The sequence below is a fragment of the Chaetodon auriga genome, chromosome 18 (assembly GCF_051107435.1).
Source record: "Chaetodon auriga isolate fChaAug3 chromosome 18, fChaAug3.hap1, whole genome shotgun sequence".
NCBI lineage: Eukaryota > Metazoa > Chordata > Actinopteri > Chaetodontiformes > Chaetodontidae > Chaetodon > Chaetodon auriga.
The window spans coordinates 16,632,501-16,656,467 of NC_135091.1; the positions used below are offsets into that span (position 1 = coordinate 16,632,501).

At 46.4% G+C, this 23,967-nt stretch overlaps 1 protein-coding gene across 2 annotated transcripts in view; it reads right to left on the bottom strand.

Moving 5' to 3' along the window:
• The window catches only part of ches1 (checkpoint suppressor 1), a 53,773-nt gene that overhangs the window by 16,466 nt on the left and 13,340 nt on the right, over positions 1–23,967 (bottom strand). For both annotated transcript variants that reach the window (XM_076756317.1, XM_076756316.1), the window contains exons 2-3: positions 11,935–12,534; positions 2,233–2,384 (exon numbers count right to left, since the gene is read on the bottom strand). In XM_076756317.1, the coding sequence (XP_076612432.1) occupies positions 2,233–2,384; positions 11,935–12,516 (734 nt within the window). In that variant the 5' untranslated portion in view covers positions 12,517–12,534. The remainder of the gene's footprint in view (positions 1–2,232; positions 2,385–11,934; positions 12,535–23,967) is intronic.

The window sequence follows — 23,967 nt, forward strand, 5'->3', positions numbered from 1 at the left end:
CAATGCATGCTCTTTAAGCTCCAGGCTCCACTCTAACCAAGAAATGGACTCTCCTCACTTACTCTCTCATCTCCCACTGTGTGTCACAATGCAAATGAACAACCTCCTCCCTCTCCCTCTCCACTCCTCCCCTCACTCCCCCCACACTCCGACCTCTCCTCACTCCACCCCGCCTCCCCTTCCCCCTCATGTTCCGAATCCGGCCTCCAATTTGTTCCACTTCCCCATACCTCATTGTTCAAAATGACACTTTTACATTTTATGGTGAACCAATTATTCTGTCTTACACAGTCCGCTGGCTCTGCAAGCCAACCTGCCCGGATCAACTGAGGAGCGGGGTGGGGTGGTGGTGGTGGGGGGGCTGTTCGGAAAGAGAGAGAGAGAGAGGGAATGAGAGAGATGGAGAGGGGGAAAGAGAACAAGCGGAAGAAAGGGAAAAAGACGGCTAATAGTACTCTCACTGACATCTCCACAGGGATGGTCAGAGGAGCCAGAGGGAGAGGATGGAGGGTAGAGGAGAGGTCAGGAGAGGAGAGGGAAGGAATGTGGAGGAAACAACACAGGTGGATGCTGTGGAGAGGTGCGTGTTGGTGGTGGTGGTGGGGGGGGGGGTCCGAGAATGCAGTGAATGCAGACAAAGGAGGATTTAATTGAATGATAAAGTGGTAGAGAGAGAGAATGAAAAGAGTGGAGAGAGAGAGAGAATAAATCACAGCAGGGATAAATAAAGAAGACGGAGTACAGGGTGCCCCACGAGTTGTAATGTATGCCTGAGGATGAGCAGGAGGGTGTGCGGGACATTAAAAGAGGAGGCAGGAGAGCGAGAGGAGCGTTAGGAGCCGGAGGAAAGGCAGAAGAGGGGGACGGACGGGGAGGACTGGGGAGAAGGTGAGAGAGTGAACAAGTGAACATGTGGAGAGAGAAAAAAAAAGGCAACCAGAGCCTCTACCTGTGATGTGCCTGAGGGTGGAGGAGAGAGGAGGAGGGGTGGGAGTGAAAACAGCGTGCAAAAAGATTTAAGGAAAGGATGGGGCGGGTCAGCTGTATAACGCCTGGGGCCAGGTGGGTGGAGGGAGAGCGACAGATGGAGAGAGAGAGAGTAGGAGAGGTGGAGGAGTGTATACGCTTTATGTTGTATGTGCCATAGGGCAGCAGCTACCGATTATTTTTAGCCATTTATTTATCTTTCTATAAAACATCAGAAAAGAGTGAAAACTGCTGGGCACAATTGCCCAGAGCCCAGAGTGACGACTTCAAACACACACATTTCAATTCAAAAAGTCTTCACTTCATATCAATTCATTTGGTTCTTGAACATTAAATTACATGAACACCGCTTTTGTCATTGTATTTTGCAGTGTGTGCGATGTAATGACATCTAGCAGGAAGGTTGTACATCCCCTGCCCTATGGAGGCGCTCTGTAGAGCCAGTGTTTGGTTTGTCTACTCTGGGCTACTGTAGAAACATGGCGGTGCAACATGTTGGACTGATGGAAGAGGACCTGCTCTGTGTGTAGATATAAAGAGCTCATTCGAAGCTAACAAAAACACAATGATCCTCATTTTCAGGCGATTATGCACTGATGAAAACATACTTACATTCCACCTCTGCCAATAGAGCCCCCTAGATATTACACACTGGTCCTTTAATGGTGTCTGAAGAGCGAGTGAGGGCTGCGGTGAAGCTACAGACTCTGCTCGGCGAGCTAACCCAGTAACACAAAGAGGTCAGCAACGGCAGAGAAAACAGTGTATAGTTTCCCAGCTGGGGGGGGGGGGCGCCGCACACAGACCTGCGCAACTATATCTGCAGTCACCAGCTGTTGGGCTGACGGTGGCCAGCTGGTAAATCTGAACATATTGGTCAACCCCAGTATACCCAAATATACCGTTTAGAACAAGTAAGCACAGTCTGGACAAACATTTGCGCACGTGTGCACTCGTACATTCACTGAGAAAAGGCACAGATCCAAAGAGAAGAAGTGCTATCTGACCAACAAGTGAACTTCTATTGTGTTTGTGAGGCTTGTACCAAGTCTTGACATATCATGATCATCCACGATCCACAGCAGTGAAGCCAGAGGCAGCGATGTGCTGCAGCATGCATGCACAGATCTGTCCCCGCTCTCGAAGAATTACAGGGCTTTTCAATTAACCCGGCAAAAATAATCAAATCAAAACCCTTCAGTGATTAAGCAATTAACAATCAACCAATCAGCTAATCCGTCTTACCTGTGGTGAAATGTCTGAGGCAGGGTGGGTGGGGAGGTGGAGGGGGTGGCCAGGCCGGGTGAGTAGGGATGGTACGGCGTCTTCTTCAGGGCCTGGATCAGGTTGTGCCTGTACTCCGGATCTATGGACCACAGAGAGCCTTTGCCTATGCTCTGAAAGACGGGAAGAGAGACGGAGGGAGAGGGCGAGGGAGGGGAGACAGACGACAGAGATGTTATTGGAAGTGCTATCAGGCCCCTCAAAGCACATCACAAACACAGCACAGCACACTGATGTGAGCCAACAAGTCCAAAGCCCAAACACGGGCTCAGAGTCCAGACCTTGTGCCGGATTCTTATTTACCAAACCACCTGTACACACAGCAACGATTCCCATATTCCCAAGGAAGATAACGCTCGGAGGAATGAGAATGAATGCGTCCTCGATGCCGCCTCGCTCAATATTTTCCAATCCTCCACCTCTCCGCTGAAAATAATCAGGAGGCTTTTTTTCTGATTAAGACACAGGGAGACTGTTTAACTTTTTCCACTCCAGAGGCGATGATGGTGTGTATTTTTAGATCAAAGCAGCTACCCCCCCCCCCCCACCTCACCTAATGAAGCTGTCGGCTCCCAATCTGACTGAAACCAGCCTATAGATTATAGAGAGGGGAGGGATCTCAGACGGGCCGCCATGAAAACACGTCCCTGTCTCCATCTCCCCACGCTTTCATCTTGTCATCTGCATGTGGCTAAACCTGGAGTTTGTGTACGGCAGAGGCTGAGAGCGGCGGGAAGAGGCAGAGAGAGGAAAGTAAATATAAAATTAAAGCCGTCCTGCCTCGTGTTCAGCTCACTTTGTAGTGCTCTGTGATATGATACAGGTACAGGCTACAGGGTGGGGAGATGTCAAGACTGCAGGCTTCTGATTTTCTGCAAATACTGCGAGGAATCTATTAAGAGGGAAATGTCAGATGTGCCAGAGCCCCGCATGTGAGCATTAATTGGAGACAGACTCTAAAACCTGAGGAGCATTTTGTATTGAAGTGGATGGAAAAAAAACACACAGCTTCCCCCACATCAGTCAAAAATGCTCCAAAATGATAAAACACACTCACAGGTGAATGGCGTTTGTGGAGTTTACAGCACTGGAAAATATCCCTCAATAAACAGGCTGAGCAAACTCAAGAGTACAAAAGTTCTCGACTATGGGTGAGGAATCAGACACGTTTATCAAGAAGCTTACTCCTGCTTACAGAAAGGTGTCAGAGCAACATTTAAGAGCAGCTCTCGGGAGATCACATGACATCACAGCCACAAACAAGGATTCATGGGAACCCCTAAACTCCACTGAAACATGTAGCAATAACCTCTGTCGAGTGCTCAGTTTGTCATGTCACAAAGATTAATACAGGAGGTGACACATAGGGCAAACCTTAATATGAAAACAAGTGAAACATTAAATGTCAGTGTGGCTGCAAAGGTAGAGCACATCTCAAACTTCAAACAAAAAGCCTCAACGTCTGACGTGCCGCGACACAAATCCCGCCGCGGGCTGCAAAATATGTCAAAATGAACCCTTACATTCACATCAGCCTTTGATGGAATGCAAACTGCATCGCGTCTGATGAGTGACGACCGCGCGGAGCCTCCATGGGCACCTCGTGTCTCTCCGTGCGTCTCCTGATCTCGGGATGTCCAGTGATCAGTCACAAACTGTCTCACCGCAGCACCTGACCTTGTAAGAATGCAAGAAGCTAATAGGATGTGTGCGCACTGTTGATTTGTGTCCCCCCTGTTTGGATATTTGCATTAGCATGTAAGCCATGTTGAACACAGGCCATATGTGCCACATTCTGCTGTGTGTATGTGTGTCTGTGTGTGTGTGTGTGTGTGTGTGTGTGTGTGTGTGTGTGTGTGTGTGTATGGGGAGTGAGTGTGTGTATGGCGAGTTCCCTAGGGAGTGTGATATTACCCAGCATGGTCTGCTCCTGGGAGTGCTTCTATTACTGCCAGCAACGCCTCTCCTGGAGAGCATGATATTACACACACATACGCTCGCTCCCACAGAGGTGACCCCCACTGGGCCAAATTTCCCCTTGCACCTCCAGCAGTTTGTGTGTGTGTGTGTGTGTGTGTGTGTGTGTGTGTGTGTGTGTGTGTGCGTGTCCCTACTGTCTGCCCGCTTGCCAGCCGATTAAATCAATGCTCCCTACAGAATCTGTGTCTGCCAGGGCCCCTGCCTCTGCCAAGCAGCCAGCCAATCAAAACGCCCAATCCGCAGACCCCCACCCCCCTCGGTCGATAGGCCAATCACAGGGCACAGCTCACAGGAAGGGTCCGTCACCTGGGTTATAGCGGTCGCCTTGGCAACAGGCATCATCTGGGCTTGGAAGTGAGAGGAGATGAAACGGACTTTTCATTTTCGGATAAATTCGCAAAGTCGAGAAAAAGGCAGCGTGTCTCAAAAATCGATTATCACAAGAAGTATCTGAGGTCAGAGATTGGCTTTGAGTTTTCAGCGGGGTTCAACTTTGATACAGTGTGACACACATTTTAAAAATAGCGCGCCTCCACAAGGTGGATGTTCCGGCGTAAAAGCAGGTGATAAAGGACCGCGGTTTGAAATTAACCTGAAACTGTGTTTGTGATCTCCATTTATATCATTTCCTCCCTCCATCCTTTGATCCCATCTGGTCTCACACCTCTCATATGAGCACTACTTTCTGGCTGATGTGTTCATTTGAGTTGCATCTAGGCGCTGGTGCAGCTAAGGAAGCGGATTACACAACAAATAATCCACAACTGTAAATGTTAACCCCTACTTGAGGAAACGTCTCATACAGCATGAGATAAAAACACACTCGGCACTGCATTAGACTTTAATTTGCAAGTTTAAGCAACATTACACTTAATAGAAATTGATTTAATGATATGTATCTGTGTCACTACCCCAGCTTGTAGTAGTTTGGATTATTCACACACCTCTGTGTTATAAAACTGCAGAATACTGAGCAGTGAACAGGCGTCTTCGCGGTGAGGAAAACATACTGTAACTTGCCGGGGACACGTCATGGTGTGAGTGAAAGACAAAAGGGGAAGAAAGAGGAGACAAAGGCAGATAGGGAGAGGGAGAGAGAGATGATTGTGTGTTGCCAACATCTGTTTCCTGTGTTATATAAGCTGTGGGGGCTGGTCTCCCTTGGAAATGGGAGATATTAAAAAGTCCTGCTGCCACTGACCCCGCTAGTAACATTATACTACTGCTACTGCATTCCTATCTGCACTATTATCACATATACACTGACCGAGCACGCAGCACACTCCACATGTACTGCACGAGGTCAGTTCACTCCACGGCAGAGAACTAAATACACAAAAAATACACAGATGGCAACACTGAAAGTACTACATTGTTCATACTAATCCACACATATTTACTCTGTAAACTTAACCAGTCCTTCCTCGTATACGTTAATGGGTTAGTCTGGCATTTCTCATGTCTGTGTGTTAAATATGAAGCCACAGCCGGCAGCTGTTAGCTTAGCTTAGCATCAAAGACTGGGACAGCTAGCCTGGCTTTGCACAAAGGTCACAGACTCCACCTACAGCTCACTAGTTGACACATTAGATTTTGTTTGTTTGACGCAAACTAACAAAAATAAAGTCAAAACGAGGCGTTGTGGCTTCACGCAGGTTCACTCCTCTCCCGAAACAAACTGTAGTTTTTACAATTTATGAGAAACAAACAACATAAACAAACGGATGTTAATTAGTGAGCTTCAAAGATGCTCCGGAGTGTTTCAGATTTTTCTGCTTTTGCTAGCTCTTCTCCTGTCTTTAGGCTAAGCTAACCGTCTAATGGCTGCTGTTTCATATTTAATGTCATGGGAGTGCTATCGATGGTCCTCTCATCTAATTCTCAGCAAATAAGCACATTTCCCAAAATGCTGAACTCCTCCCTTCAGACAGACAACATTCTATACTATCCTTAATGTCAACAAATCCCACAAAAGACCAAACAACAACGCATTGATGCTCCTAATAAGTGCTGTGTGTGCACTGGCTGACATGTTGCTTTATTACAATGAACACAACCACTGCAGGTTATGTCAGTCAGTCTCACACACACTGTCCAGGTGCTGCAATTCTCATTAGAGCAGAAAATGTGTATGAATCCGCAGCTGAAAATAGACCCCAGAGAGGATTGAGAGATGGATGTATAGTTGGTTTGAGCTCTTTATCAGAACTCTTCAATCAACCACTGTAACTATACACACTGCACAGCGACGAAACTACAGCTTTAAGTAGTTTCATCATAATTAAACATGGCATCCATATGCTGCAGAGTCACATTTAAACAGTTCATTCTGCCTATTACGAGAGGAGAAAGCAAATTTTGGTTTCAACTCAGTCATGATACGAGATTAAATAAGATGCACGATGCACAGAGAGCTCGGCGCTGCCACCCTCTGCGCACGCAAGCCATCAGCATAAGAGGCTTTGTTGTTCAGCGCACTTCCACGTGCAATATGACTTAACCTATACGAGCAATCTACAGCTTTATGACTGCATACAATTTCATGACGGACATCCACAGGCGGGGGGGGGGGGGGGGGGGGAGTATTAACCCTAGTTGTGTTTAAGCCTGATTAAAAACAACTGTGATACAAGGATCCATCAATACTTAGTGTACATTTACAGATAAACAGAGGATTTATACTATAGTATACATACAGATGAATGTCTGAACACCGATTAAGATATTGAGTCCAGGAGAGGAATAACAGCATGAGGCCTGAAGCAGAAGTGGATCTGTACTACACACACACACACACACACACACACACACACACAGACAGCAGAGGATGGAAATGTTCTGACCGAGCTTTTAAAGAGGGAAAAGGAAAAGAAGTTGCTTGAAACAGGCCAGTTCTGTTCTTGCTGAAGGTCATTTGACGACAAAGAGACAACAGGACAAAGAGGCCGTGTTGGGTGTAAAACACACATGTTGGCTATTGTTGTCAGTGCACACAGAAATGGAGCGGGGCAAATCTTTTCTACAGGTGTTGTGAATTGACTTTTCTTCCACAAGTACCAAACCTGTTTCCCATGTGGTTTTAATTTAAGCCAGAGTTTGCCCCAGTTTGTGCTTCTCCTGCATGGATTTTTACATTTCAGTCTTTTGCATCAGCTGTTACAATAGAGTCACAGATACAAGTCTTTGCTTTCCTAAACACTGGGCAAACTTTCAAATACTTTCTGCAGGTCAACTGCCAACACTGGAGACATTTCCAGATTCCCCAAAGACTCAATCCTGCCGGTAGGAAAAATATTCCATCCGGTTCACGGCACATTTTAACCGATTTCACAAAGTGCAGCTCTATTCCTTCAGCCAAACTTCAATCTGTGACTGGAATATAATCAGGAACGCTCATAAATTCTCTGCAAAAACACTGATTACAGGAGAGGCACAAACTGGGCCTCGTCCAATGTAAGCAACTCCCAAAGCACCAATGATATGTTGTCACTTAGCAATTAATTTCACTCAGGTCATTTGGGTTTTGGTTGTTCCATAGCTTGTCATGGTGGCATAATTCTCACATCCGTGAAAGTTCTCCAAGGACACCAGCGAGGACCAGTCTCACAGATGTTTAAATTGCCTCCCTTAGGCTAGACTGAACAAATGGTATGTGACAGCAGCGTCCGTCCTCACGCTCAGGACTCCCAGTGACAGAAACACACATGTTAGACGCGAGTTTTAAACCAGATAAGAAAAACGGTTACCAAAACAGAGCCAGCCGGTATATGTTAATAGCTTATTAAAGCAGTATTAACCGTGGCCACTTGGGAAAAAAGCAGAGCGAGCTGTAAACGCAACACTGACATATTATCACCTTATAAAGCTGATCTGGGTTTCGTGCTAGCGAACAAGTGGCTGTTTATACATCCAGCAGACAGGATGCAGCGTTCATTTGGAGCCATGCTTCTCTCCTTTTAGGCCTGTTTTGGTCGCCACCAACCCCTCAGGGAAATATGTGGCTCATTAGCCTCTAAATGCTCCATTATGTTCGTCAAGTAATTCCGAATTTCTCCGTCTGCTGTTTGGTGCTGGGAAGGTGAACCAGAACAGTAAAGTTGCAGGCCGTTAAAAAAAAAAAAAAAAAAAGGGCTGGAAGATGCCAAAAAGTTGCTTAGAGCTGTGGGAAAAAATGCAGAATCTGCTGGTAACTCAGTGGGTTTGTCATATTACACATTGGAAATTAAGCAACTGATTGCTGAAACGTCTAAAAAAAACCTCCCCTTTTAATGAAATATAAGCTCACTCCAGATGCCCTGAGTTCAAACTTAACGAACGAGGGATGCCTCCTCTCTGAACGGGGCGAGGTTAACGTAGAGGTGACACACTTAAGCGCCAAACCGAGAGAAATCACAGCGAGTCTTAGATTACAAAACTGCCTGTTGTCTCTACTGTGATTTCATAAGAGGCTTTGAGAAATACATCTCTGTCAGTGAGTGTGTGCCTGTGTGTGTTCGCGCGTGTGTGTGTGTGTGTGCTGCGCCGTTACAACGCTGATCTCCAGCGCTGATCCAGAAGTCTGAGGGCAACAACACTTGTCATTAAGGCATGTCATTCAGCACAGTGAGGAATCCTGTTTGTAAACAAAGCCATGGCAACCGCGGGACTCACACTCTCTCACGCTCTCTCTCGCAAGTTTGCACACCCACACGCAAGGCTGACACACACACACACACACACACACACACACACACACACACACACACACACAGAGCAGCAAGCTTATTCTAAACTAGTCCCCATCTTGTCATCTGCCTGGATATGACCCAGAAATACAGTCACTGGAACAAATAGGCCACTGTCATATTAATCTCCACCTCTGTAAATTGATGGAAATATGATTTGGTGCGTTCAGAGTAAGCCATGTCTCCCCTTTCTCTCTCTCTCTCCCCCCCTGTATGTCTGCATCCCTCTGTCTGTCCCTCCCAACGCTAACTTGACCTCCCCTTCACCAAATCCCCTTCTCCCCCTCCCACGGCGAGTGAAACATAATGCGACGTAAAGGAAAATAACTTCGACCCCGTAATTGCACGCTCAATTCAAAAAGGCATAAACAGGTAGAAGAAGAAGCAAAGCAGGGAGAGAAAAGGAGTATTCACATGCAGATATTCTCAGTGAAACGCTCTGAATGGCGGAGTCTGACTAAAATTACAGAGATTCTGTAATTGCAGCTTCAGATAAAGCACGCCACTTGGCAGGTAGAGCAGGAGTCTGCAGAGATGTGCCCTCATTTCTCCACCGCCACAGCAATCGCCTGTGTGTGTGTGAGTCCTTTTAAGCATTCATGCATGCTTCAGAGCGTGCGTGTGTGTGTGTGTGTGTGTGTGTGTGTGTGTGTGTGTGTGCATGTACTTGTTTGTTTGTGTGTGCTTTTGGAAGCGTGCGTGTGTGTGCGCACAAGAGAGGGGGGAATAGGTTTGAAGGGTTAATTAGCGTGCTGTCTTAAACGGTGTGCAGTGACAGGAAGACAAGACAGGCTGTCCTTGCCAAAATCACCTTTACACATGCTGTTTCATGCACGCGCACGCACGCACACACACACACACACACACACACACACACGTACATAAGTGCATATAACATGAGATGAGGACAAATGCTCATTCTCCCCCACTCAGCACCTCAGTACCCATCTGAAGACCGTACACACATGCACACATCTTTACACTCACACGCACACGCACACACACACACATGCCTAAGTCCGTAAAGCCAAATCAGTTTTCCCGTTGCTACAGCAACAGCATACTTTCATGTCAACTGCAACCTAGTTACTATGGAGATATGTATACAAGAGAAACTCTGTGCCGTTGTAGTCAAGGGCCAGATGACAGCATAGCGTGAGGGTGTGTGCGCAGACACACACATGAACACACACGCACGCACACACACCATGTCCTGTTCATCCTTCAACCATTTTGTTCCTCAACACCTCCCCCCTGACACACACACACACAGACATGCATACACAATCGTGTGCACATACACACACACGCGCACACACACACACACACAAAGCTCACTCGAAAGGAGGAGTTACGGTTCACACGCTGGTCAAGGAAAACATAAAAAGCTCCCATATCCTCCAGTATAATCTCAATCAAGCTAACACGCAAAGCTAGCATTGATCCTCGCTGTTTGTCCCCCACCCCCAACACCCTCGGGCGAGATGAAATCTAAAGTCTGCTGGCATCTGTGTTATTAAATCCTCCAGTATTAATTTAGCACTAATTGAGTGAGGGATTCATTCCCCGTTTACCCCGAGTCTTTAATGGAGGAAAATCTGGACAGGAAAGCCAGTATAAAAGACTGTATCAAGACTTAAATCAAAAGCGAAACGCTGTTCCCACTGGGGGAGCGCACAACGTCTGAGTGAAAGAGAACTATGAAAGCAGAGATCATCAACTATTGATAAGGCCGAATCTGGTACAGCTGTAGACAAAATACAGAATATGTTTGACTTCAAGTTGGATATGCCTGCAAACCGCTGATAACTGTCTGGCTGTGAAATAAGTTCTAACCACACATGATAGAGTGAATAATGGGCTGCGTATTTACCACGCGGCAGCACTATTATTTCACCATATAAGTATTCCCAATATGATTGATGACAGGTGATGAAAAACCCTGCATTGGTTTGAATTGGGGTCGGGGATTATTGTCTGGGAGGGGGGTCAAAGTGGCCAATAAGTACTTTCCACTGCTCCTTCCAAGGTGGACATCTGTGCGCCATACACAGATTAAAAGGATGCAGGAATTAGACAGATTATATTAGACTCAACATAGTGTTGCTTCTGACTACATTATAAAAGGCTCATATACACGAGTACACGCTTTGTTTCATCGTGGCCTGATGGTGCCACTGAAATATTTTGGCAGTATTTTACTTGGAAGTCAACTTCAAAGAGTTCACACATATCTGGAAAACCAGATCAAATAGCTCATATACTGCAGAAGAAAAGAGCTTAATTACTGGGATACTTAAAATTCAGCAGCCTTTGAGGTAAACATTTCAACTTCTGAATGATTAGGACATGTATTCTGAATGGAAATAAGGTGCCAGAGTGTATCACAATAGAGCTCAGGAGGATCCCCCCTGGACCTCTTCGCAGAGGTCGGTCCTCGAGCCCGGGAAACGTCCCTGACGAGCACGCAGAAATCCTGACGCACGTGCGGCAGATAACCATCAGCAAATCCCTTTTGGAATTACAGTTTGGCTAAATCACAAAATGTACGTTAATTGATTAAAGCAGACAAAATCTAAAAAGGAGAATCCTGCTAACAGCATTAACTCTGGTCTTCACTTTAAGGGGACTGTGTGGACGCCGCTGCAGGACAACTCGTGTTTTCAGACTCTGGATGAAATGAGGTTCGACACCATCCTACAGTGATTCTCTTCACTGTTAGTTTAAGGAATATAACACAAGCAGTCATACGAGAATTATTATTTTTCTTGATTAGTTCAGGAAATATGATCAGCAACTAAGAAATGACCTGAAGACAGACGCAGAGCAAGTTTTTGATGGTCAGATTTCAGCACGACTTCATCTGGTAATCAAACAGTGTTGCAGATCAATACTCGGCGCTTAGCTCGAGGGAGAGCAGAAATGCAACATTTCTCGACACAGCCTCTGATGTCTTTACCTGGCTCCGATCTTTATCCACCTTCTTGAAGCACTTGTTGAGCGAGAGATTGTGGCGCACTGAGTTCTTCCAGCCTGTGGGGGCGCTTGCAAAGTAAGGGAAGTGCTCCAGGATCCAGCCGTAGATATCCTTCACCGGCAGCCGCTTGTTTGGTGCGTCCTCGATTGCCATGAAGATCAGGCAGCTGAAGGAGTACGGCGGTTTTCGGTTGGCCCCCGCTGCTAAATCGTACGCCGAGTGTGCGTCGCCGAGCAGGGGGTCGTCCGGGGAGGGAGACGACGAGGAGGGCGAGCGGGGGTGCTGACCGTCGGGGTCCTGCAGGGGGGAGACGCTACGCAGCCCCGAGTGGCTGAAGCTGTTGAGGAGGTCGGTGCTCTCGTGGAGCCAGGAGAGGCTGGTGAGCTCCTCGTCCTCGGCCTTGGAGAAGGACGCGGACAGGGACAGGGAGAGGTCAGCCGCCTCGGCCTCAGACGCCGCTGTGGCGGCATCCCCCTGACGGTACGGCGGGCTCATACCCTGCGAGGCACTGGCTCCACTACTGGGGCTCTGGGCCTTCTTACTGGGGGGCATGGTGGGTCCCATCCAGCCCAGGGCACACTCCTGAAGAGGGAGACAGCAGAGAGAGAGAGAGAGAGAGAGAAAGGGGGAGGGTGAGAAGAGGCAGAGGGGAAGGAGGAGCAGGGAGAAAGAAAAAGGAGAAAAAAGAAACAAAACAAGGTCAGCTTATGAAATTCAGCTGGCTTCTCACATAAAGCCTTAATTTCTGTTAAAGGCCAAAGGGTGGAGACGCACAACAGGATTCTGACCACACTCCCAATTACGCTGTTTGAGATCTGAGGGGAAAAATATACATCATCATTTTTCTCTGGGGCTTTCTATCCAAGTCTGACTGGGATGGCAAATTTAGTGCTTCATTGGTTGAGGAAATCTGGCCTTGTACAACTACCCTCTAATTACTAGTGTACCAGCAAAGTATTGACATTACATGGGGTTGCTGTCATAACATACTGAACACTGTTAAAGGTCTAGTAGTTGTAGGTCACAGGGATGATTCCGGTGCTTTAACTTCTCTACGGCAAAGGAAAATGTTATTGATGAGGGCAGAACAAACTTTAGCTGCTGGATTTACAACATTACAAATAATGTCCAACGGTCTGTCCACAGCAGCCAATGATCTACAGCTGATCATGATCGGGACATCTGCCAAGACAAAAAGAAAAAAAAAAAACTAGAGTGTGAGCCCTATTCTAATCAGACCATTATTCTCCTAAAATAAAAGCAATGCTGTGCTTGTTAGACGCAGGCAGAGTGTGGCAATTGAAGGGGACTGGGGCTGAGTATCGCACACCAATCAGAAGGCTCGAACCAGGCCGCTGATTGTCCTCTAGCACAGACAGCTGTGGGAAGGACCCAGGCAGCAGCTACAGCTAAATGTAATCTGCTCCACTCACCCTGTGAACATGTTTCAGAGTCTGGATACAAATACACACCCTGGCTAGGATGCACACGTGCCCACACACACACACACACACACACACACACACACACACACACACACATACACGTGCGCACACACACGCAAGTGAAAACGAGAAGCTAAATTTGCATTCATACACAAATTGTAGCAAACCAGGGGTGCAAAAAGGTTGCAAAGCTGAAAGCATGCACACACATGTAAACACGGATGAATACACACACACTTATGTAAGCACGCGCGCGCACACACACGCAGCAGAGAGCAGCGCCATTAGGACACGGGGATTAAGTCCAGATATGTTCTGGCTGGCCCCCGTGTGGTGCGATCGCTCTCTAATCCAAGGTGATCATCGGCCGATCTGTCCCCTCACTCTGCGTGATTGACTGACAGCTGTCACCCACGGCAGCCCGCTGCGCCGTGACAAGTGTCAGTTCGCTCCAGCTCTGGCCGATGTGTCACCATGGCAACAGAGGAAAACAACTCTGTGACGCTTTTTCTCCTCTGCGTGTCTGTCGCTCTTCCACCCTCCCCACAAACCCCCCACGTCTCCTTCATTTTTCCCACTTTTCCACCGCCGCCAACAACTCCGCTTCACAGCGTTCACAGAGGAAGGACGGAGCTAAATATAGAATTGTGATGTACAGCCGCTGTGCTGCTGCTCCGCGTACAGCCGGCCAGCCTATAGTCACCCCGCCGCTCCATCCGACACTCTCGGCGGCGCAGGGAAACGCTCGACGGAGCCGGATGTCTTTGATCTCCTCTCCTCTTCTTCCTCTCTCCTCTCTTTTCACTTCTCACGCTTCCTGACAGCACGCGCGCTCATTCAACAAGCTGTACCTGTCTGAGGTACAGCGTCGGTGCACCAATATTGACATTGAGCGTAATGAATTCAAATTGGCCCCGGTGACGATAACGCCGTAGCTGAAAATAGTCGGCGCACAATCAAAGGGATGGGCGAGGTGGAAGGGGTGTTTGACAGGCTTTTCAAGGTGTGTGTGTGTGTCTATGTGTGTGTGCATCTTTGTGCCAGTGTGTTTATGCATGTGTTTGACAGGCTTGTCACGGTGTGTGTGTGTGTGAGGGCATCACAGTGACATTGTTCCTGGTAGGAGTCCACTGGAATGCATGCTGGAAGGCTCTGATGCTCTCTTTCTCTCCATCTCCTCTTCCTCCTCCTTGTTATGTTGCCATAGCGGCAAGGGGGCCATGAAACATTACGGCTGACAGTAAAGTCATCTCATTTTACTGTTGCTATGACAACAAACTCCTCACTGTTGGTCGGGGCCAGCGCGAGCTGCCGCCCAAGCCTCGTGCCTGAGCGTGTGTTTGAGGAGATGCGTGTGTGAGTGTGTGCGTGCGTGCGTGTGTGTGTGTGTGTGTGTGTGTGTGCCACCATGTCTCCCATGGGCGCTCATAAAGCTTAACACACTTGCTCAGCTCTAAACAAACTTTCATGCAACTTCTACAGCGGCCCCTCAGGACCGACTGCTAAAGGACAAAGGCAGATATCGCTCAAGTTCAGACTAAATGATGTCTGCTGAGTGAGTGAGTGTGTGTGTGTGTGTGTGTGTGTGTGAGAGAGAGAGAGAGAGAGAGAGAGAGAGAGAGAGAGAGAAGCATCCTCACATTTGTTTGACAGATGGGACTGTGCTATTCTCTCTGTCTTCTTCATTCTCTGGATCTCTTTTGTGTTTGCATGCTTTGTTTTGATTTGTGTTCATCTGTGTTTGGCATGTCCACATTTGGCTTAGCGCGCGCACATGTTTTCCCCCCTGCGTTTGTGTGTGCGTGCACATCGGACTGTGAGCGCACACTCCGTCTAAGTGTCTGTGCATACCAATGCGATTTAAGGCAGCTGTAATCTGTGCGACGTGTCTCTGCTCTCACTGCGACCCTGGCATCACACCGGTTCTGTTTGCACTCTGAAACCTGATAACATGGACTTTAAAAGACGCCGTTCAATTAGAGTAAATGGATTTCTCCATTTGAAACACCATTTTTGAATGCTTAGAGGTTGGTGGTACACTTAAGTCAGATTGTTCCTATTATTATGCTGCCATGAATATAGGTTCCATAAGAGTCCGCCACTTAACAAAGGCTGAAAATTACTGTGGCAAATGTGCTGAACGTTTAAACTCGCACAGACTCCAGGAGTGAACAGCCCTCTATTCATTTGCATTATTATAAATGACAGCCCAGCTGAAATGATTAGAGGGTCAATTGGCAAAACAACTGGCCGGCAGAAAATGATCATCTCCAACAATTTTGAAAATTGATGAATCATTAAGGGGATTTATTGAGCAAACACGTCAGTCAAATACACCTTTTCTGCTTTCAGTGACTCAAATGCGAGCTTGGACGAAACAATTGTGATTCAAGGTGCACTTGCTACCTTTTTTCTAACCACGACACATGGTCTTCATCAGCAGATAGTTTGCTGTTTGTCACAGAGATGGCGGCAGTGCGCGGTGCTGGCGACAAAAGGTGGAAGAATTTAAAAGATAGTCGAACATTTTAGTTCCATGAGAAGATGGATACCACTCTCGTGTGTTCTGCATCAAGCCGCCACCAGCAGCCCGTTAGCTTAGCGGAGTCTCCGCTGGTTGCCTGGCAACCTCACAGTGAGGACAAGACAGGGAGTGACTGCGCCTGGCCGAGAAAGAGTCTGATACACAACCCCCCAATAAAATCACTCATTTTTACATCTACAGATGTAACATGTTAATGTGCTGTGGAGGAGCTGGCCGGAGCTTAGCTTAACAGCTGCTCAACTCCATCAACTGGTGAAGACTGTGTGATAGAGATGAAGAAGCTGCAAAGGAGTCCTTGAGTTTATTATTTCAGATTTCCTAAAATACACGATTAATTGAAAGAAATGAATCTTTAAATGAGTCAATAAAGAAAAACAATGTCAGCCAAAACCCACTCCAACAGCCGATCATCCTAATCCTGAAAGGTCACATTTCTGAGGTCGTACACCTACATAAAACCTGTGGCCCCGTCCAAAATCTGAGCTAAATTTGATTTGGAGCAATTCTGATTTTGCCAGGACTTGTTTTTGTTGCTGCATGTCTGACAAGATATTGACAAACCTAAAGGTCCTCGTCCAAAGTGTGCTGCTTGGCTGCAGTCGTATCGAGCCTCCGCTAACAATGGCGCGCCATTAAAAGCAAAACATTTTTAAAATCAATATATCATTACACTTTGCTGTCGTCTGCAAAAAAAAAAAAAAAAAAAAAGGATGGAGGTGTGAGACGCAGTGGCATTTCAGATTCTAAGAGCTAATGGAGCACCAATTAATATGATCCAACCTCAGATTACAAGTTGTCAAAGAGACTTATTTGACACTCAATCATCAAATCTGAATGAACTGAGATGAGGGCTTTGTTGGTTTCAGATGCCCAAACTGGTCGAGGCTAGCTAAACACAAACCCAGACACTGTGTTCATTTTGAAGAATGTCACTGGCCTTGATGTGACCCCGCTGACCTCTGACCAGCTCCAAACTCTCTGAAGCCTTTGTAAGTGGAGGCAGAGGCCACCAGTGTTTACACGGAGGGGAGAAGGTTAACAAACTCCTCTGAGAGCGCAGAGGGTGTGGGCTAATTCATGTGCTCTAATTGACAGCGTAATCATCCAACACTGCATTCATGCTCTCGCAGATACTTGTCGAAATCACATGCCACATTTACGTAATCCTCAGAAGATCTTCAGTCCCCGCTGGCAGCTCTTTCTGTCTGACTCGCAGGCGTTTTGTGTGCCGAAGCCAGAAGAAACATTTCAATAATGCACTTCATTTCACCGTCTTGTGCTGGAGTCTGCTGCAATATTAGCCAAACTGACTTGCAGAGAAATCCCCAAGTCATCACGTTACAGAAGCGCCAAAGCCACATCAATGCAGAAATATTAAAATAAAACCAAGATGGGCTTATGACGTGCTGTCAGCAGCGTATATATATGCTCTGCTCCGGGTCTCGGCGGACTGACGCCACTATTACAACTTTGTCAGTCTGATCGCAGCACGGGACATACGTTGCAGATCACATCCTCCTGCTACTCGCTTTCCTGTCAATCTTCAGTGTACAGCCCAATAAAGCCAGTGCCATGAAAATAATCCCCCTACCCCAGAATGGAGTAGTAATAGTAGTGTAGGAGATAGTGGCGAAGAATGGAATAGTAGCTGGTAGGAGTTATTACTTTGCAGTGGGGTGAGCTGAACCTTGTGGCTCCTCTGGCCACAGTGATAAAGCAGAGAGTCAGATGCACCGAGGCAAAACTAATCTGGAGTTTTGATGACAAAAGGACGACCTTTATCCCTCCTACACATATGCTGGATGGATGGAAGGGGAGAGGAAGACCAACAGTGAGACGCGGAAAATGAGAACTCTCTCACAGACTGGAAAATAATAACTTCTGCTACATATATGTCAACACCGCTTGTAGGAAGCCTTGTGATGTTCTCCATTTTCAGCCTGTGAAATCGGCACCCCCCCCCCCTTCTGTATTTCCTGCTTTTCCCTGACGACAAATATCAGGGTTCCAGAGGGCTTTAAGGAAGCAGAGCAGGACCAATCACATCCTATAAGGTCTGAATGTGTCTTCCTTTTATGTCATCCACAGCAGCAAAGACTTATGGAATAGAGGTCAGGGGTCAGGGTGTCCCAGAGGACTGCTCCTGACCCCTCGGTCCCGGCTGCTGCTCTCAGCTGCCTGGCAACTCACGCAGTTGCACACGCGTGCGCATGAACGTAATCAGACATACACAAACACGCAGGCTGTCTTTGCTTTTCCCTCCCAGGACTGATTTGATCTGCGCAGAGGACGGCGCTGCAGCGGAGCCACAGGACCAGACCGCCAATCTGAGCAGCCTTAAGAGTCTTTTTCAAATATACACCAACGGTTCTGCAATGATTAGCTAATCAAATATACAAATAATTTTCTACTTTACCACTAAATGACTGCCGACTTTTCTGCTGAATTGAATTTTCACAGATTTAACAGACTTCAGATGCTCGGGCTGATAACTCAGACTTCCTTCACAAAATGAAATGTTCTACTTTCTGAGAAATGTTCTGCTTTTTGGCCATTTGACAGCTGTGTGTGTGTGTTAAAAAGGCGTAGAGAGCACTGGTTTTATATTCCTTCTGTTGTCAAAAAACTGATTTAAATAATAATAATAATAATAATGATAAATAATGTAAATAGCTGACCCTGTCTCTTTAGAGGCACTTCTTCTTCACTTAATATCAACATTGTGATGTATCGTAGTTGAATTGCTTGCTGCAGATTCACCCGTGTTGTGATCTATTGACATCATGGGCAAAATACAGTGATAGTATATCACTGATCAGAAATTTACTGTGACTGTCACGCCACACGCTCACATGCTTACCTTCCTTACCACCATCCTAGTTTGTTAGCATGCTAATATTAGCTAATTAGTGCAAGTAGGCTACAGCTGAGACTGAGAATGCTAGCTTTGGCCCGATGACGGTGGTAGATGAATAATTAAGGGATCACCAGAGTTAAAACACTTCATCCTGCAGCGAACATGAATGTCTGCACACAAAACATCTGGTAAATGTTGAGATATTTCACTGGAAAAGTAACAACTTTGACCTGCTGATGGTGTTAGAGGAAAAGTCAGGGGATCGCCGAAGTTAGTGGGATTCACCCTGTCAGGATGCCTTGGATGTGTGTACAAATTTTCATGGCAATCCATCCAGCAGTTGTTGAGATATTTCAGTCTGGAGCAAAGTGGTGGACCAACAGACTGACATTATTATCCCTGGAGCCATGGCTTGGTTCCAGCCCCTGAAGAGTGAGGATTGGCAGCTTTTCCTCTGTTTCGTGCCACTGTAAATTGAAAATCTTTGGGTTTTGGACAGTTGATCTGACAAAACAAGCAATTTGAAGATGTCATTTTTGGCTCTGGGAGTTCTAATTGGCTTTTTAAATAAAATAACCATAGGATGCAGCTCAATTATAATATATATGGTATATGGAACCTAATTATAGGGGCCTATGGTAAAATAGGTCAAGACCCTTTCTTTGCACCCTAAACGTTATAAGTTTCAGAGCTTGTCCTGCTACAGGATTAACCAGACCCCTTCTGTATATTGGCAAAGCAACTAAGCAGATAATAAGCACATAATATACAGTGTATTTAGGTGAGCTGAGCCCCAGAACTTTCAAACTGAAAAATGATAGCACAAAACACATCAATGGGGCCACTGCTTATGCTGTAAGAACAGCACTCCAGTGTTACTAAAAAAGCAGGTACACACAGTAACTAAGAGACAAGAGCTCGGGAAGGCCACGCGAAACGTATGGAGCAAGAAAATCAAATATTGCCACTGAAAAATTCAAGACAACAAGCACACAGACACACACAGACTCCGTCCTCAGAAGCAGGCTAACCAGCAAAGCAAACAGACCTTCATCAGGCCAGTGCAAAGTAAGTTTGGTATGATTCATCAGCAGCCAGCGATCATGAAGTCACGCGCACCCCAACAATCAGAATCAGACGTAAGCACACGCACACACACAAAGGCACACTGAGGCTGCACATGTGGACACTTGAAGGTGACTTGTGTGTGTGTGTGTGCAGCCTGGAGGTCCCTTGGTGGAGAGCAGGGGTAGTTTATATGTGTGTGTGTGTGTGTGTGTGTGTGTGTGTGTGTGGCGGACTGACTAGTCAGGTCAAGCTTAAAAAAAGCCCAGGCCCACGGCTCTAGACTGCCATGGTAATGGCCATGACACACCACGGGCCCACATGCAATCACACACTCGTGCTCGCTCGCTCGCTCGCTCACTTACTCGCTCGCACTGTTGCTCATTCGGTCGGCCCAATCTTTTCTCTGTCACTCAGTTCAGGTCAGGTCAGTGTGCTCTCCTCGTGTGGCATTCAACATGGGGTGCATGTGTGAGAAAATAACATCACCATCACTGCTACTGGATGTCAGCGGGGTCAGTTTCTGCTTTGGATCCAGGTCCAAACGGTTACAATACGCAGATTTGCTAAGCTAAGAGGCTAACGAACCCGTTACAGAATCCTTGATTGAATTTTATGAGCAAAGAGAAATTCGCAGGCTTCTCACTTTTTACCAGGCACTGATCACTGCTTTCGCTGGTTAAAACGACAAATGTAGCCAAAGGCCCAGATGAAACACTCGGCCACTGTCGAGTTAATGTGCCCTTGCAAGCCGCAGGGAGCACCAGGCTGAAGATCATTTGTTAGAGAAAGACAGAGAATTATTAAAACGACCGTATCATCACGAGTGGACCGAGGTTTTGCAACAAGACCAGCAGAGCAGTGCGTCTCCTCTCGTGGAATAATTAGCCGGTGAAAGTGAAACTTTCATTGATCTTACATAGAAAAAAAAAAAAAAAAGAAAATTCTAAATTTAAGGAATAGTTCAACATTTGAGGAAATAATATGCTTATTCAATTTCTTTCAAAAGGCAAGAGGCAATCAGAAACTATTCCTTTAATATGCGCTTTCAGCAGAGTGGCGAGCCGTATCTTGTGAAATGATCATCTTATTGTGTGACGTCCATCTTTCTGCTCAAACATTCGTGCATATCGCAGACAGTGCTGTCAAGCTTTAATGAACTTAGCAGTTCTGCAATTGGGACCACGAGTGCTTGAAGCAATTGTCAGAAGAGGTGTGTAAGAGAAAGACCACACCTGTTACTTTTCAACTTTGGTTACTCACAAACGAAAGCTGAACCTAAAAAATTCAGCATGGCTTCTGATATAATAAGCGGATTTAATACTGTATTCAGATGAGATCAAATGCTACCAGATGCCAACAAGAAGAGTAATAATGATAAAAAGATCACACTCTCTCTCACCGCTGCCGCCTTTTCCTCCTCTCCTCCCTCCCCCGGCCCCTACCTCACTCCCTCTAAGGCCTCCCTGTCTTTTCTCTTTGACAGTGAGCAGGTCCCTGCTGGCGCTCTGTGCTCTTTTACAATATTGTGGGAAAAGGAGAGAGAGCGAGCGAGCGAGAGAGAGAGAGAGAGTGAGAAAAAGAAAGAGAGAGGGAGACTGCCAGAAACACTATACGATATCAAAGCGGCCAGTGCACAGCCAACAGAGCTTTGATAGCGGGCAGGGAGGGGTGCGGGTCAGAAAAACGCAAGGAGAAGGGCTCAGTGAACTGTTTAAAGAGGGGAGCGTGATCTATCGGGATCCCCACATTGAGGGGAGAGTGGGGTGGATGAAGCTTTGAGGTGGTGAGTGGTTTTCAGTTGGATGTCCTGCAGTCAAACAGAAAAAAAAAAAATTAAGCAGGGCTCCCTCTCTGTGTCTGTCTGTCTCCCTCTTTCTCTTTCCCCTCTGGCTTTTCCACTTATCTTTAACAAACAGCAGCTCAGGCTCTCAGCCACTGGCCGACAGTTTGTCCCCACAACAAAAAACCATGGCAACAACCACTGGAAGAGCCTGTCCGGCTCCAAAGGTCCACCCTCTCTGGCTGCTCCGGCTCCCTCTGCTCTTTGAGCCTTTTGCAAATTTGGCCGAGGTGGAAGATTGGAATCAATAAGCAAATGAGCTCAAAGTTGGTGATAGAGGTTTGCGATAAAGGAGGCGCGCGGCTGCATGTTTGGTTTAGACAGCGCAGCAAGACTGAGGAGTTTATTAGCTCACCTTTGGCAGAGGAAGGCGGCCGGAGCACAGAAAAAAAAGTGTTCTTAGCTGGACTTGAAAAAGTGGAAAGAGGAGGGCGAGGGAGTGAGGCAGCAGTCTGTCAGTAGCCTATACAGTCCTCTCCGGCCTGCCTCTGCTGACGATACTTACACCGCTTCTGCTGATGATACAACTCTGCTTACATCCTTCACTCCTCCCTCCCACTCCTGCAAGCTGTTTTTAACACCGCACAAGATACCTTATGTCAAACGAAACGCGCTCCGAATGCTGACAAAACAAAATTCAGCCTGTTTGCAAACTCACGAACAGGCCAGAAAAAGGGAAAAGTGATCCGAGGAGTCACACCAGTTTCAAATGCCTGTTGCAGCCCCCTCTGTGAGATGTTAATATATGCACGGTTCATCCAATTAAATGATGTGCAGAATTGATTTACTACTGGCAATTTTCAAAGGATATCATTTCTCATTATCAAAATGTTTGCACAACCCCAACAGATCAACTGTTCAGATCAGCTCATCAAGTGTGTACGCACAGTGTCGAACTAAAGTAAATATCTTCACTTTTAAAAAAACAAGAGGCAGCCAGATACAAATCCTTCTGTGTGTTTGTGTGGTACTGGGTGTCAAAACATCAGTAATTTTTCTTGGTCCCAAACCAAAATACACGACCAAAAGTATTGAAAACTGGTATCAAATGTCTGGTCACACTCAGTCTTTTAAATTTTAAAACAAGTTTAAGACTTTTAAGAACTCTGGCTTCTTTTACTAAACAAACAAAAAAAAGTTTTGTGTTAATATTTTGTCAAAATAAGGTATCAAAAAATATTACTAATGCTAAAGCTCAGGTATCACCCTTTCAAGTATTACATGTTAATCAGGCAATGCTAGCATGCTAACGTGCTAAACTAAACATGGTGGAGATGGTAAACATCATACCTGCTTAACTTAATTTAATTGTCACTCTGAGCATGTTAGCATGCTAACATTAGCACCTAGCTGCCTACTCACAGAGCTGCAGGCATGGCTGTGGACTCTCGTTTGACACTGTCACACTGTCATCAGTCGGCTCGGAAATTCACTGAGATGATGTGAGCATCCCACTGAAATAACGATTGGAGGATAAAAGCAAAAATTTTACAGAATATTAAAGCTTGGCAGTTTACAAATCTTTGCAATTTGATTTTGTTGCCATTGAGGCTGATTGGGAAAAATAGCCGCTTGGAAAGCAGGAAAAGCCTGTGCAAAGGAGTAAATGGCAAGCTTTTTCCTTTTGCTGGTCGCTACTGAGCTCATGCTAGCACTCGATTATGTTGTTTTATATTCACATGCATCACCCCGTCTTAGCCGCTGCAGCACTGAGCTGCACCTCTGCCTCTCATCAGTGTCACCTGCTCCACTCACTCCCCTCTGCACTCAGACAGAATCACACGAGGCCACTCTGGGTCTACTAATTCACTGTTTTTTACCATCTCTTAAAAAAAAAAAAAAGAAAAGTAGGTGGAAAATGACTGTTAGCGGTCCCAGGATTTGCTTTTTGCGATCTGTCCCTGAGGTCAGAGCTGAATTAGGGAAAAGTGCCTTTGTGTACTCTGCTCCCTCTTCATGCGACTGGCTGCAAACTTATTTAAAGCTGAAAGCGGTTAATGAAGGTTCTTGTGGCAGACTCAATAAGGAGCTGTCTTTGCATTGTTTAGTCAAGATTTAAATAGGTTTGGCAACGAGCCGGCTGGTTTGACGCTGACATGTTGCCTATTGGACGGCTTATAAAGCAGTCTCCCGGCTATGTGGCTTTGATTTTAGTTTGCCTTTGTGTGTTTTCTGTCTTGGATTTTTCTGTTTGTCTGGATGCTGCGTGTTGGCCGGCCTCCCTCGATGGAGGAGATTTTTAATCTGCGGGGCTGCCCAG